The sequence below is a fragment of the Drosophila rhopaloa genome, unplaced genomic scaffold (genome assembly GCF_018152115.1).
Source record: "Drosophila rhopaloa isolate 14029-0021.01 unplaced genomic scaffold, ASM1815211v1 contig_150, whole genome shotgun sequence".
Lineage (NCBI taxonomy): Eukaryota > Metazoa > Arthropoda > Insecta > Diptera > Drosophilidae > Drosophila > Drosophila rhopaloa.
In genome coordinates, this window is record NW_025335029.1 from 988,007 (window position 1) to 1,003,745 (window position 15,739).

The following is a 15,739-nucleotide window of genomic DNA, read 5'->3' on the forward strand; positions in this document are numbered from 1 at the left end:
GCCAGGGACGGTAATATAAAAATAATTTCCTCTCGATTTTGTGAACAGATGAAAAATACATAAATAATTCGATTCAATCAAACGAATGGGCATATAATCACTCTTAATTGAGTCACATAATTTGGTTTATGACTTAATGAGGCGAAAAATATTTCTTTATGTTCATTATATTGTTGAGTTGTGCCAAAATAATAAAATAATCATAATTCAATTAAGCATTTCATGTGTCTATTTTTCTCTATATAATTGATGATGTACTAATATGCGTTGTTTTATACATATATTAAAATTCATAAATGTTAAAACTTATTGATTTTCGTTTATATATAATAACCAAAAAGTTTTTGATTTCTTAAAATTCTTTACAATGTTTTTATAAACATTTAGTGCGAATTTTGGAGCAATGTTGCTTTCGTGAAATTCTTATTGAAATACTTTTAATTTTTTTTGGAGTAATGTGTTGTTATCCAGTTAATTGAGAAGAAGACAAATGTATTAAAAAATAAAAATGAAAAAATAATAAATTAACTTATTCTTATAACAATTTCCAATTAACACTTTTGGTTGACGTGATATTCCTAAAAAAAAACAATAAAATGAGAGTTTACTTTTGGGTCATGAAGTCACCAGAGTCTCCTTTTATCTTCTACTTATTCGCAATTACAAATATTAACTTGATTGAGATTGTTCAACGCACGCACCGTTTGGCCACGCCCACAGTGTGTCAAACACGCTAATTTACTGTTACATTATTTATACACACACACATGCACACACTCTCGCAAACATTGGCGAGCACACACTGACAAGCATACGAAGCATGGCTATGTAGAAGCGATAAAACTGAAAGGTTGTCACTTTGGCAGCGTTAGGCGGTCGCTCGTGTTGGTTGGGATAGGCAATGGCAATGGTGTTGGAAGCCGGGCGGCCAAGGGAGGTGAGGGGGTGCTGCTGCTGTGGGGAAGGGGTGGTGCAGAGGGGGAGGCATAGAAAAACAACGAAGAACTTGGCGAATGGGACAACAGGGCGCATGAGCGATATGTGTTGGCAACATTTATTGCGCATGCAACATGTTGACAAGGTGGATTGTGAGTTTAACAAAAGAATTTTTAAAAATATTTAATTGGAAATTTTCAAGTTATGTATCATTTTTATTTATATGTAATAAATTTGTATTAATCAATTTAAAAAATGATTTACATTACTTTGTGCTAACAAGGGATTGAAATTTATAAAATCATTAATTTTTGGACACTTTTTTTGTCCACATTAATTATGAACTTTAGAAAGTGTTATAAATTAATACAAAAGATATAGAGGTATTTGAATGTTTAAATATAATATAATTATAAAATGAATAATAATATAATTATAAATTAATTAAAAACTAAAACATTTAATATTTTATTTGGGAAAAAAATGTTTTGAGTTCATGTTTGGACTTTATAACCTTAATGAACAGAGAGGACAGTAAAACTTCTGCATGCAAAGAGCAAAATAGTTTGATTTAATTCCATTTAAGTTGAATACACATAAACGGTTTTGTTAAGCCAATGATGAATTTAATAAAATAATAAATATTACATTTCAATATACATTGAAAATTTAGGATACATGTGGAAGGTATGGACAATTTGAAGAATTGGTAAAATATATTAATAATTAAAGTCCAACATTGTTATTAATAACTTTAAAATGATTTGTTTTCTTGTATAAGTTGAATATGTAAGTTACTTAATTTTTAAAATTAAAAAATATTTTTTAAACTTTGACGTTCATTTTAAATAATATAAGAAATATGGATTTATAAAAATCCTTAAAATATTGATAGCTGCGAATAGCATCCACAAATTTTCCCGCCAATTGCAGGCCAAGCCGAAGTATCTACAAACAAACGCCCGCACACACAGACACACTCTCTAACAACCCCGAAAAGCCGCAAAGCAAACAGGGGGGTGGGGGTGTTGGGTGGTGGGTGGGTGGTAATTGCAAAAGCAGGGGGCATCCATTCGTCTGACGTTTGGTCGTAAGGCGTAAAATCTGCAAAGCTCAACACTGAGACCAAAAGCCGGTTTCCCAACCCCCCCACAATCCACCCAATAAACCCCCCTACCCACTGTTATTTACATTTTGTTTTGCCGGCTTTTCCACACGAAGTAAAACCCGACAGATACGCGAACCAAAACGAGTGGAAAATCCGAAAGATACACGAGCCTTTATTAACGATTCGGGGCTGGCTTTATTTCCCGATTCCCATCCACCGATTCAGTTGGCAACGGCCCGCACGCTGAAACGGTCATATGCGCTTTTCAGTCCGCTAAAAAGAAATTCAAGAGATCTCTCTATGTGTTTTTGAATACTTTTCTGATTATTTGGAATCCTGAGTGCCGCGTGTGTTATTTTGAGTTATCGCGATTGCGGCTAAGTGCAATTAGTGCCACAAATTTAGTGCAATAAATTGGAAAATTTATTTCTCTTGCCAGGCGAATCATTAGCAAATGAATTAACCAAAGATATTATTAGTGCTGTAGTGAGTGTGAGTTTTTAAGTGCTCAAGTTCCAGTTGCTCCAAGGTAATTCCTCCCGAACATCTATTACTCTAACGTCAGACCCTAAAAATATGTCACAAAAAAATAACAAAATGTCGCGCATGTTAATTAAGACGAGGCATAAAAAAAGACAGAAATTCTGAATGGTAGTGGGGCCAATGCCAATCCATCCATCACTCAATTGCCTGTTCAGCTACGGATTTTTCGACTTCTCCACCCATAAAACTCTGATTTTCTATTATTTTTGTTAGCCGCTTGGAAAGCAAATGTGCATTAATTTTAATTTGAACATCGAGAGAGTCGGGTTCACATGTGTTTCATTATTTTTTAATCTTGCGTCAGGCTGGCCTGTTGGCGATAAATAATCAGCTGGCTGCGAGTGCGATAAATATTTATGCAAGTGGACTCACTTGTCTAAACAGATGCCGCAGACAATCTCATGCGAAGCGATCCCCGGCACTTAATAAAATCTGTGGAAAATTAGACTATATCAGACATTCAATCTGGGGCCCATAAACTCCGTTTGCTCTATGGCCGATTTCGGATTTGTTTGTTTATCTTGATGCAATTTGCCCGGCCACGCCTCTCAATTAAATCGCAGACCGAAAAGTTATTCCTTTGGGGCGATCCTTTGTTTTGATGTTATCAGCTGAGAACTTGCCGTAGTTGCATGTTGGCTAACAAAATAATTGACAAAACAAATCATTTACGTGGCAAAAGTTTTCAGCCCTCCCCGCATTTCTGCACCCCCTTAAGCCCAGTCATCGCTTAAATTGCACACGGCGGCAAGACACGCAACATGTTTGATGACAAAAAAGCAAACAACAAATATTTCGAAAATTGTGCAACATTCGGGGGCACAGAGAATTTCGAGCAGAAATATAAATAACAGCATAATAACTAAACAGACCGACCGAGTGAAGAGATAAATGAGCAGAATCGAAAGAAAATAGAGGATGGGATCGGCTGAGAACAATACATTCCTTTGGGAATTTGTAGATATTATACATTAGGTTTCCACAGAAACTAAAATATTAGACTGCATTTAAATTTTTGATGTTATTTAAATATATCAAAGGATTACATTTAGCTACGAACAATGTGAAAATAATTATATTGCTTAAAAAACATTTTTGAAAAGAAAGCATAGTTTCTGAATGAGAAAGAAGTTAAATTTTCGAAAAATAAATAAAATATTTTGGCAAGTAAATAAATCATTTCAATTTTGACTGCAAAAAACATGATCTGGATATATTATTAAGCAGCAGACATGATCTGTATATTATGACAGATGGTTAACATATTTGTTACGGTGTATTGTTAGCAAATATGTACTATATATTAATTGAGATTTTATTTTCTTTACTTTGAGAGTTGAACTAAATTATTCAGCATTTAATATATTTCAAAAATAGTGTATCTTAAAAAAGCATAAAAATAAGTTCTTAAAAGAATAATACTCTGTGAAAGTTCAGTGATTAGGTGGTCTAAAATAGAACAAACTAAACCTCAAAATCGGATTTGAAAATCAAACCAAATGCAAACGCTTGTTTAACCGCAAGTTAAATGATATTATGGGCAAACAAACCGCAAAAGGCCCATTCCTGCGGGAAATGGATTGGGGTTTTCCGGGGTTACTGTTTGGTTGCGGCTCACAGTCGATTGCCTGATTTACGGGCTCGCCCGCATACGAAAAGCTCATTGCAATAGTCAACATGTTAACATGTTGTTAAACACACGGTGGTAAAGCAAAAAGGTGGCGAACATTTTTACGGTCCGTTTTTGGATAGAAATCCCCACATTTATGGCTACTAGATTTTCGGTTATTGCCACGCCGCGTTGAATAGTTCGATGATATGGGGTTTCCTGTGGAGTCCCTTCTCTGTTGGCATAATAATTGCGACTGCTGCTGTTCGGTTTATTAAAAACGTATTACTCCCAATCGAACGCATTACAGTAGGTCATAGTTTTATTGCCATTCCTACATATACTGCATGTTAATCGGGTATAAATAGACACAAATAGTAACAAGTCATTGTCCTTGGCGATCTGCAGGTGACGATTGCTTAAACAAATATTTGGCCATATAGTTTATAGCTTCGGTGGATATTCATTCAAGTATACGCTTAGTTTATGTTCCGGCGATTGGCGTGTGAAAAACTTTATAGCATTTTAATTGCTCCAACTTTCGATTGCCTCACAGGTCACATGTGCACATCTCCTGAAACTTATTCATCTCGATCGTGTTTATTTATGTGCCTCTAATTTACGCGAGTAATTTTACCTATGTTCGATTTCATCGAACTTACCCCGCCTGAATTGTGATAATATTATAAAAGTTTCAACAACTTCGTCGTCGTCACCTAGGTTGAAGTATTCTAAACTACTGCGTAGAAATTTTCGGGCTATGCAAAAAAAATAACGTATGCTCTTGAAGTAGAAACATTTTAATAACAAATTTATATAACTGTTTTCTATAATAAATTTGTATACATATAAAAAAGTTAAAATTAACTTTTTAACGATAAGACAGTACAGTAAAAAGTTAAATAATGACTTAAATATTTTTGAATATTTTTAAGAAATTAGTCTTCTTGAGTGCACCAGGGTTTTTCAGAGCAAAATTCAACTGTTAATTTTGGACAGCTGACTCATCAAAGGCCACAGTCGTATTAACTTTTCATCTAAACAGCCAAAAACCACAAAACTATTTAACGTTTTCTGCAGTCAAAATGAAAATCAGTGTTTATTGGGGGGTCTAGGGGTAAAATTCCGAGCATATTAGAGCCATCTGCCCGGGGGCGCTGGTGCATCTGCAACTGCAATTCGCAGGTGTTGAGATGCCTTCTAATTTATGAGCTGTGCATAGTGGGTTAATGTAATAGCAAATGGCCCATTGCGGTTTGAGTTAAACAAGATGGCCCCCCAAACTGCCACAAGGTCGCCTGCCTGGGAGCGGATTAAAGTGGGTGGTGGTGGATTCCAGTGGTTAGCATTTACATGCTCCATTTGGCGGCGACGAGGAAGCGAGTTTTAGAGTAAAATAGTTCAATTGGAGCTTAGGGAGCACGAACACGAGAACGGGAAACCAAATCCGAAATCGGTCGATAATTTCATTGCTCCGGCTTCCCACTTGATTAGCATTCCTTTGTGGGACAGATGTCTGGGGTTATTTATCTTAAACGAAAAAAAAACAAATGAAACATTACCTCATTTAAATTTCTTTTTAAACATTTTAACTGTTTATAGTGCAAATTCTTTGTTAAGCCATTGTCTTTAATTTTATTTATTGAATAATATTCTTAGATTTAAAGAAGGCAAATTTAAATAGACATGAATTTTTTATAATTTAAACAAGTTTATTATTCTAATACAGTTTGAAATAAGGAAACATACTTTTTAGAATGGATGAAAATATAAAAATATATATTTACATTTTTAAACTTTAAAAATATAACAAGTAAATTAATAATATATTTACTCTGAAAACATTTTTCTCTTAATTTGTTATTTTAATTGATTAAAATTTTATTTTAAACGAATAAGAACAAAGAGACAAAGAAAAGTTATTAAGAAGTTGCTGGTTACTTAATTAGCTTGTGAACTCTGATGTATCATTATATGTTCAGCTATTAAACATTTTAATTCGAACAAACAGTAACGAACAAATCTAATAAACTTGTAATGTATTCAATAAATTCCAACGAATAAATATTCATATTAAGAGCGGTTGGGTCAACTATGCAGCTTTGCGAATTCAGTGAGCCTGTAATAAACCGCTGAAATATTACGCATACGCCAGGGAGGCATAAATAAGTAAGCAAAACGAAGTATTTTCCGATCTGATTGATGCCTTCCTGCCGGAAAATCATTTTAGCCCCATGGCGTGAAATTCACTTTCATTCGGTTTTGACTTTTGTTGTTTTGGCCTTTTCGTTGATGCCATGCACATTTGCAGGCTTTTGTTTGCGCGGTTTACGTGTTTGGGTTCATGTGCCACGGGATTTTATTGATTCCAGCTTGAGTCACTGCCAAGAAACAAAGACAGGGACTCGTCGAGTGGGCTAAAGCCAAGGCGAAACAAGGCGAAATAATTAGCAAGGCAGCTCGTAATGTTGGGCCATAAATCCAGAGCCTGACATTTCGTGTCAAGGCTCGTCGGCAAATCGATTGATAAATTAATTAGAATTAGTCCTTGAAAAGCCATACTAAATATTTATAGGATTCGGATAAAGCTCCGCCCAGGAATAATCGAATTTAAGTGCTTCTCTGGAAATCAATTGTAATTTTAAATGTCCATCAATAGTGGTGGTGTAGAATGATGAACCTTTAAAGCTTAGCCTTAACAATACCCAAATCCCATGATGCACATCGCTTTATATACATAAATCTGCTATATCTGTATCCTCCGCCCGACAACGAAGCCACTTAAGCCAACTTGGAATGTAGCTGACAAATGAAGACTGACATTTACCAAACAATTGAGCTACTGAAAAAAGGAAGAAATGAAGAGAGCTGAAAAACAGAAAAACCAAATTATTCCGCTTACAACTTGTCGCGACTGTTGAGTTTTTGAAAGCAACTTGTTGTCATAAGGCTGCAGATTTCCGCGCTAGCGCTCCCATTTTTTTCCGACTCTGTGCTGAACGTGAAAGATTTAAAATAAAACCACTTAGCCGCTGAGCTCCATTTGCAACAATTGTTTGAGCCTCGCGAGCCATGATAAAGTGTCCTTGGAGACATCAGTTACGTAAGCGGACGCGGGGAAACCCGAAATTTACGACAAATGCTTGAGCTTTTGGGGGCGCAGCATTTTTGAATAATTTAAACACTTGGCGGATGTGGGGTGACAAATATATGAGTGGGTGGGTCTTTGTTTTAAGATTAAAATGTGTCTGAAAGTGATAATAATTAGAAAAGAGGAGGAAATACTCAAGAACATATTGTCATTAGCTTTATAATAATAAACTGTGTTTGTGTTCAATTTTAGTGTTCTAAAATAAAAACCTGTAGGTAGTTTTGATGATCTACTCAACTATAGCAAGTTATAAAGATAATAAATCATTTTTCATATTTTGACGAAAAACATTTTAGTCTTATCCACCATTATATAATAATTTTAGACGATTCTGTATCTTAACACTTCGACTGAAAAAGCCATTTTGTTTTTCTTACATTGTTAATAATTACTAAAACACATTACTAAATCTTCGATTGCTCTGCCTACTTGTTTCCTCTTCAATAAATTTCCATAGTTCCTGTAATTACTTAAACCCTTCAAGAAAATTTCCGAACTCACGGGCCATTTTCCTAAATTCCAGAAATGGGATGCGTAAATCCTTCGATAAAATTCCGAAGTGCCTGAATAAAATTTATAAGAATTTGGATGGCCAGCCAGACGTATCCGCTTCAATTTAAACAATTAATGTCAATCTGCGCCGAGGGTGAATAATTTTTGTCTGCTCTAGATACATTTATAGTGAGGAAATTATATTAAAAAGTAAGTTCATTTGAAATCATTTGATTCGATTCCCCAGAGAATCTATTTACTCAACATTTATTTTATGCGAATGTAAATACAACGCAAGCCGTGACGCTGTGTATTTGTTTATATATTTTTAAAAGGCTAAATAGAAATAGGCAAGGGAATGGGGGAAATCTTTGAATTGTGTTAGGTGGTCAAAAATAGAGTGAGGCGAAAAATTCGGATGCTTTTGAGTACTACCTGGGGCGCTTCTAAGTGGCACCCATTGCGAGATTTTGGCCTATGTATGTTTTTTTAGTTCATTATTAACTGAAAGCTGACAGTTGGACATGTAATTGTATTTAATTGAAAATGAAAAGCCTCACATAGAATCACACTCAAATACAGAATGCACACCTGCAATCTCGCACACACATTCGGGCGATTTGAATGTCAGACTGGCAAAGTTTTCAGCTTCTGGCATCGTCCGTTGTCTGGCGGAAATTTCAACGTGTTCGGGATGTCAACATTTCCCTTCCACTTTCCCACCCACCGTTCCCCCACATTTTCCCCCACTATTCAAATGCAGAAAATGCAACAAGTTGCCAGGCCAGCTAACAAAATGGCGGAAACGTGTTGCTGTCGGCGTTGACTGGAAAATCAAAGCTCCACGCTGGATTCATGAATTATGGAATGCATATTTGAACGCAACTTTAAACTTTTTTATTGCCAAGGGGAGGAGCGGCGTTGTGGCATCCTAATTGTGGAAAACTTTCGCACACGCTTCATATCCTGGCAGCCGGTCCACGTAGCACGTCGCCGTCGCTGTTCATTGACTTTGGCAGCGTACAAGGATGCAGGACACACAGTGCGACTTTGTTTTTAATACACTCGACTCGACTCGCCTCGACTCCAGCTGCATCGATCGGCGGGACAAACAAGGCCCGTCGCCTGTCTGGTCCTGCCGCAGTTCATTACTCCGCCGGCCGGCCATCCTGGCCCTTCCTATACACAGAAAAAAAATTGAGATCATATCTTGGTTTTTATACAGCTTAAAGGGTTTTTACATATAAGATACCTTTATTTTTTGATGGTAACAAAATTAGTTTTTACTTACGTTGCTACTTTGTTTAAACAATTTAAACAATTAATTTTGCTTTTTAGATTTTTCAAAGGAAAATAATAATTGTAATTATAATTTATAAATTTATAACTTTAGAATTTGGTTGACTGCATTATTTTTCCCGCACCTCCCGGAGATTTCTCCTGCCACTCTGTTATCCCGTGACTCCTTGCTTTTTTGTTATCCGCTGTCGATGCTCACGTCGAGCCATGACAAAGATTATCAATAACAAGTCCAAGGAAGATACACACGCCAGCGTGTGTGAGTGCGTTATCCTTGCAACGGATATTGGCTACGCCACAAGCTGGCATCGCTCCGTTCGCCACTGTGCATCGAATGTCCTGTCCTGTGTGTTGGCCATCCATATCAATTGTGTCCTCATGCCTTTGTTTGTTCACTGCGAGTTCCGAGGGCTGTTCCATTTAAATATTCAACAGCTTAATGTTAAGTTATCATTTCCATAAAGCCAGTTATTACAAAATTTTATTTAAATTGCCTATCCCTTAAACTATTTGAGGCAGAAATATACGTAGTAAAAACAGGATATTAAAAATAAAATATTCAATAACAATAATAATTTTAGATGAACGGCATTTCTTGTTATGTTATCTTATAAATGGTATTAGATTATATTTATATTTGGAACGTAGTCTTCTTCCTTTTATTATAAAATAAATGTTATACATTTCTCAACAAAGATAAATAAAATATAGGAAATTAATTATCGAAATCGTCCTTATATTGATTTTTTTATGACTTTGGAAGTTTATTTTTCCATCTATATCATCCAATTGAGTAAAATCGATTTGTCCTATATTTCTCATGGACCGATTCTTTGTTTTTCCTTGAACAGCCAAAAACAATATCAACATCAACGCACAAATGATATTTTTTAGTTGGCAGCTTGGAATACCCAACATATCCGCCCATCCTCCGTCCGAACTCGTATTCTCGCATTATAATTTGCAATGTGTTTTCTGGCAGGAAGTTGCCGCTGAAAATTTGCTGAGAAAGTGGATGGCAGGTTTGGCGGGTGAAAAGGTGTCTGGGAGGTGGCCGACCATGGCCGAGCTTGTCATATCCTGTTGGCATCCGAGGTTCAGGTGGAGCATCCTCCACACCCTCACCCTGCCATCCCGGAAGTGTGAAATATTTTTACCTGGCCCGCCGCCAGCCTCACCTGAATTTACCTTCTTCTTATGTGGCATGGAATTTTTGCGTTGGAGCGTATTTTATTGGTATTTTGTACGAAATTTGTGGCCAGCTAGGAATTCTTTCAGCAATTTTCGTATTAAATTTTTCGGCTTTCCCGACGGCTACGATTTCCCTGGAAATCTCTTAATTAAGCCGAAAATCCCAACGAAACAAAAAATACTCGAATTCGCGCTGTTCGCCGTGCGTATAATTGATTTAGCAAAATCGTTAACCGCTTGAAAGTGGGCAAATTGCATGAGCCTCTATTGGAGGGCCTGATCCAAAATCAGGCCCAAAAAGGGCTGTAAGTCCGCTGGGGAACCTTTTAATTTCACGCATGCAGTGCATAAATTTAGCATTTTACCATTTGCATTTACATTTGGCATGGGGCCTTGATTATGCGACACTTGTCAATGGATTTGCATGGCACAGTAGTTGTCCTCTTTTCGGAATTGGCCATTCTGCAGTTTTCCACTTCGATTTGGTGAGAGGATAATCAGGGGATAATCCCGCACACATCCGAAAACTCTAGTTGTGGTTGGGGATTTGAAATTAAAGGGAATTCAACAGAATTTCGGACTGACTTTATTATATCGCAATTATATGTGAGATCTTTCAAAAGCTTTTGTTTATCAGTGGAAAATATTTTCCGCGTTCGAAAATAAGCGATTCCTTTGAATCTTTAAAGTTTACATGTTCTATGGAAAATTAATTATTCCTATTTGGATTAATTTTTTAAGAAGCATTTGCTATAGGTTTTGTTTAAATTATCGTTGCGCAAAACAAAGCATGAATCACGAAAGCAAACTCTTCTTAAAAATATTTATAATTTCTTGTTTGAAAAAATGATAATTAAAATTAATAGTCATAATATAGGATAAATTTTGGGCAAATTATAAAAATTTTTGCATGCATTACACACCGGAAGACTCTTTATTTTTAGAACAAATGATGGCATTATATCTAAATTATTTGTGAACTGTATTATTCCGATTCAAAGTCCCTCCATACAATGTACTGGGGTAATTGTAACTGAACATGCCGCACATTCCACGCCTGTCAACGCTTCTTCACTCAGCGGATTCTTCTTCGACGCATTGTAGCGCCAAAAGTGCAAGTTCTAGAGGTGCAGTTCTCGATGCTAGCCAAATGTTTCTGCTAATTAAATTGACTTCATAGGTCTTTCTATCTTTTTTGGCTCTCTGTTTTGATTGCTGGCCGCGGCGTTTGTTCAAAATGTGGGTCAATTATGCGATTCGTCGCGTCTCAGACAAAAACAACGATGGGTGGAGGATAAAACATCCATCAGAGGCCATTGAAGGGTGCGGGAGGATGAGGATGGGTACTTGTTTGTGGGCACCATTCGCACAGCAGGTTGTCTTATGTAATTATTTGTCAAATTCACACTGAGCACGACAGTGTGGGGCCATCCACTAACGAGCCACTGACACACGGCAACCGCAGAGTCACCCAAACACCATCCTAAATCACCCAACCACCCCCTCATCATTTCCCCGGGCAATCAATCAACAGCTGGCTCATTATGACAATCGAAGTATAGATAGAATTGGTCGAAAGCGAAGCATAAAGATATGAAAAAATATAATGAAGCCCCTTGTATATATGATGGGACCTGGCCAATTGCTTAGTCAGCCGGACCGGGAATCCCAACTTCCGGCCGGGTCCGACAATCGGAAATAATTATCTAAATTTTGTGACAAATGTGGCGGCAGATAAGATTAAAGTTGTGATGCGTGTCGAATTTGCCTCAGTCGCCGAAAAGTATGCATCAGTTCAGGGGTTAAATCCCATCCCATTAGGAACCATTCAGCATCGACATTTTTGTTTCATTGGCCCCATAAATCTCTAAAGCACTATGGTGCGAACATAATTCACTTGACATCGTTGTATTTAGTTTTTTACAAGCGTTTATTTTGGTTGATTAATGTTACACTCTTTATTGGTAAATTATGTGTTAATATAAATATATTTTTTTCTCTTTTGTAAAAACATTTTGGCAAAGTGTATGCATTTATTTAACATAAATATCAGTATATAAATTAACATCAAAGTAGAGGCTAATTGTGCATTTAGTATACATTAAATCAAGTCCAGGCAAATGCATTGAGTGGGAAGACCATTGATCAGACGCACATTCACACGTAGCACTAAATACTATATAAATGAAAGTTTTTTTGTCGGCTTGCCACATTCCCCGATTCCCCGTTCGATTGTTCAGATATTGGTCATAGGCGGGGCCTTGCCTGGGCTTTACTCCCCCGTCCAGATAAGAGCTATCTGGTACTGGTTATAGCGACTGTGTTTGGGCGCTGAAGACTTTAAATCGTCTAGATTTATTTACAATTAATTTTATTTGTCATACATTTCGCTGAGCAAGTCATTTTTGCATTAGACCTATGCGCAAACACAGGAAGAAACAATAAAATGTGCCGGTTCTCATTAAGTTATGTAGAAAAACCATTGTTTATCATATTGTGAACTTAAATTGTTATATCGAATCAATCAAACAATATTTTAAAAATCATTTTCTAACCCATTTAAATATTTTGTAAATTTTTAATAGGTTTTAATTTACAATTATAACTAAAAAATGATTTGAAATCTTCCAATATAATTTGTTCATTTTATATTTTGAGTTTAAGATTTTCTTCCATTTTTTCCCGTGTACGCCTACTTATATGTTTATGTGTATATCTGCTTATGCGTGATCTGCCCCCCAGAGACCCCCCACCCTATTTCTGGCTGCTGCTCCCCCACATAAAACTGACAATAAAAACAAAAATACGCTCACTCATTCACACGCTCATGCCATCTCACTCACACTGATACACCCTCACACTCACACCATGTAACTGTAAACCCAACAAAGCGAATGAATATGAAAATTTTGCACAGAATTTGCGCTTTGTTCTCCAGTTTTTGAAGTTCCTCTCTGTGTTGTTTTTTGGTGGTTCAAACACTTTAGAGCAGGAGGCACTTGTGTCGCTTTGGACCTCGAACCACGGGACATAGCACCGATCGTATAGCCTCATCGAAGACGGTTTTCAAACCCTTTTGGGTTAAGGCCGAACACTCCAGATATTTCACCGCGGCTATCTCCTTGGCCATCGCCAATCCTTGAGGATAGGTAATGGGTGTCAGCTTCTTGTCCTTCAGCTTCTCGATCGTCTGCTTATCGTCGCGAAGATCCAACTTGGTTCCCACGAGGATAATGGGAACACTCGGACAGTGATGACGCACCTCCGGGAACCATTTGGCCCGCACGTTCTCAAAGGAGGCCGGATTCACCAGTGAGAAACAGATGAGAAAGACATCCGTCTGGGGGTAGGACAAAGGCCTCAAGCGATCGTAGTCCTCCTGACCCGCAGTATCCCAGAGTCCCAGATTGATGGGCTTGGCATCCACCATCACATTGGCCGAGTAGTTGTCGAACACGGTGGGTATATATTCGCCGGGAAAGGCGTTGGTCGTATAGCTGATCAGCAGGCAGGTCTTACCCACCGCTCCGTCGCCCACAACCACACACTTGATGGCCTGCATTTTGTAGTGGGTAATCGATGAAATCAGAAGCTCAAGAGGTTGATTTATGCAGAGGGTTTTTAGTAGATCAGCGGATTCAGTCGTTTTCCAGTAGTTCGACTGGTTTTGTTTTATGGTTTTTATGCAGTTTCTTTGTTTTGATGACTGGTAATCATTAAATTTAGTAGGTCAACCAGTTTTTGAATGTATTTTACTTTTTTTTATTTAATATTTGGCAGCTCTTAAAGTGTTGTTGCTTTTGTTGATTTGATCTGCTGTTGAGAAGTAATTACTAAGTTCAGCGCAGTTAAACAAAAATTTTAGTCATTAAATTGTTTTCGTTTTTTTTTGCTAATTCCGTTTCTTAGCAAGGTTTTTTGATTTGTAAGTTTTTTGTTCTCGCGTTGGCGTTTTTTATTTTATTATTTTTTTTGGCTATTATACAATAATTTGCTCACGCACAAATACACATGCTGCCCACACAAACAGAGACACAGGTACAAAGAGAGATGTGCGAATTTAAATTGGAGTTTAGGTTTTCGCGAGAGTTTTTCAATCAATTTTCTTGATTGAATGCAGAACTGTGACGTCGTTCTTCCTGTTTGTCGGTTGTGTTTATATATTTATGAATTAATTAAGCCCGCATATGTGGAATCGCTGAGCTGATACGGAAAAAAACACGCCCAAACGCTGTGAAATCTTCGCGGCGATTGAAGAAAATTTCTGCCTCTCCTAGCTATCCAACGGGTTGTTGTTGTTGTACTTGTTTTTATAGTAGTTTTCTCTCAACTTGTTTTGAGAGCCACTAGCACTATGTCTATCTCGCTCGATCGCATGCGACATCCCCCTAAGTTAAATACCTTGCGCACACTCTCTCCCACACAATGATCGAGAGAGAGAGCACAGTGGCCTCCCAATAAATTAGTCACGGCCCGAAATGAGTCATTGCGGTGACGTTAGTCGTGGCAATCCATAAAGAGCACTGTGATTACAGAGAGAGAAAGGGAGAGAGGACGAGTGGGAGGGGAGGGGGCGCTCTCTTCACTTGACCTTGCTTTGGTCTTTTTTGTAGAGTTTTCTATATTTGTTCGGCGATTTTCCACGAATTTCCCTGCCTTCACTTGTTGTTTTGAACCAATTTCCACACGACTATTGGCACCACTGTCAGAGATGGGCAGTACCTAACTAGGTACTTACTTTCCTTATCTGGGTACAATAAATTCTTCGTGTATTTAATCGTTGAGTGGTTACCTGCTATTGCGGTATATAATAATTAATTGATAAAAGCAATTATGTTAGCTCTTTGTTTTACCAATAAGTTAAAATGTTTCATTGTTTCACTGAGGACGCCAGTACTCGTAGTGACGATGCGCACCGTGATCGCTTTAACCAACAAAACCAACTTAACCAACCCAAAATCATTGGTTGCGTAAAAATAGTAGTAAAGTAAAAATCTCGAAAAATGTTAGAAAAAAGCTTCAGCTTTTAAAAGTTTGATCGTAACAAAGAATGAAAATCATTTCAGTGGTAAATTATTTATTTATAATAATTTTCGTCACACCTTTTTTTATTACTTGGTTGACACTTCCATCACTAACGGGGGTATTTAAACGATATTTGCTACCGTTGACTATTTTAATGGACCACAAAAATGCGTGTGCTGGCAAAAACCAAAACCGAAGGAATAACAAACAAATAACAACGGCAAACAGCGTAAAATATCGACAGTAAAAACCGAAAACCAAAAACAGAGCCCAAACCGAATCCGCCGCATCCGCATTCAACCAAAAACGATAGCCGAAAAATTTCATATTTGTGTTTTGGCTTCCGCCTATACCGCCCCCAACACTCCCCTTTGCCACGCCCTTT

The 15,739-nt window shown here is 37.3% G+C and overlaps 2 protein-coding genes across 2 annotated transcripts in view; one reads left to right on the top strand and one right to left on the bottom strand.

Moving 5' to 3' along the window:
- Positions 1-2,282: 2,282 nt before the first annotated feature.
- The window catches only part of LOC108037251 (putative mediator of RNA polymerase II transcription subunit 26), a 34,801-nt gene continuing 21,344 nt past the window's right edge, over positions 2,283-15,739 (top strand). Inside the window, 1 exon segment of the mRNA XM_044456669.1 lies at positions 2,283-2,573. The gene's annotated coding sequence lies outside the window, so the exon portion shown is untranslated.
- Positions 12,241-14,588, bottom strand: LOC108037250 (ras-related protein Rac2). The gene has a single exon (XM_017113779.2). The coding sequence runs from the start codon at positions 13,889-13,891 to the stop codon at positions 13,313-13,315; it is 579 nt and encodes a 192-aa protein (XP_016969268.1). The 5' UTR covers positions 13,892-14,588; the 3' UTR covers positions 12,241-13,312.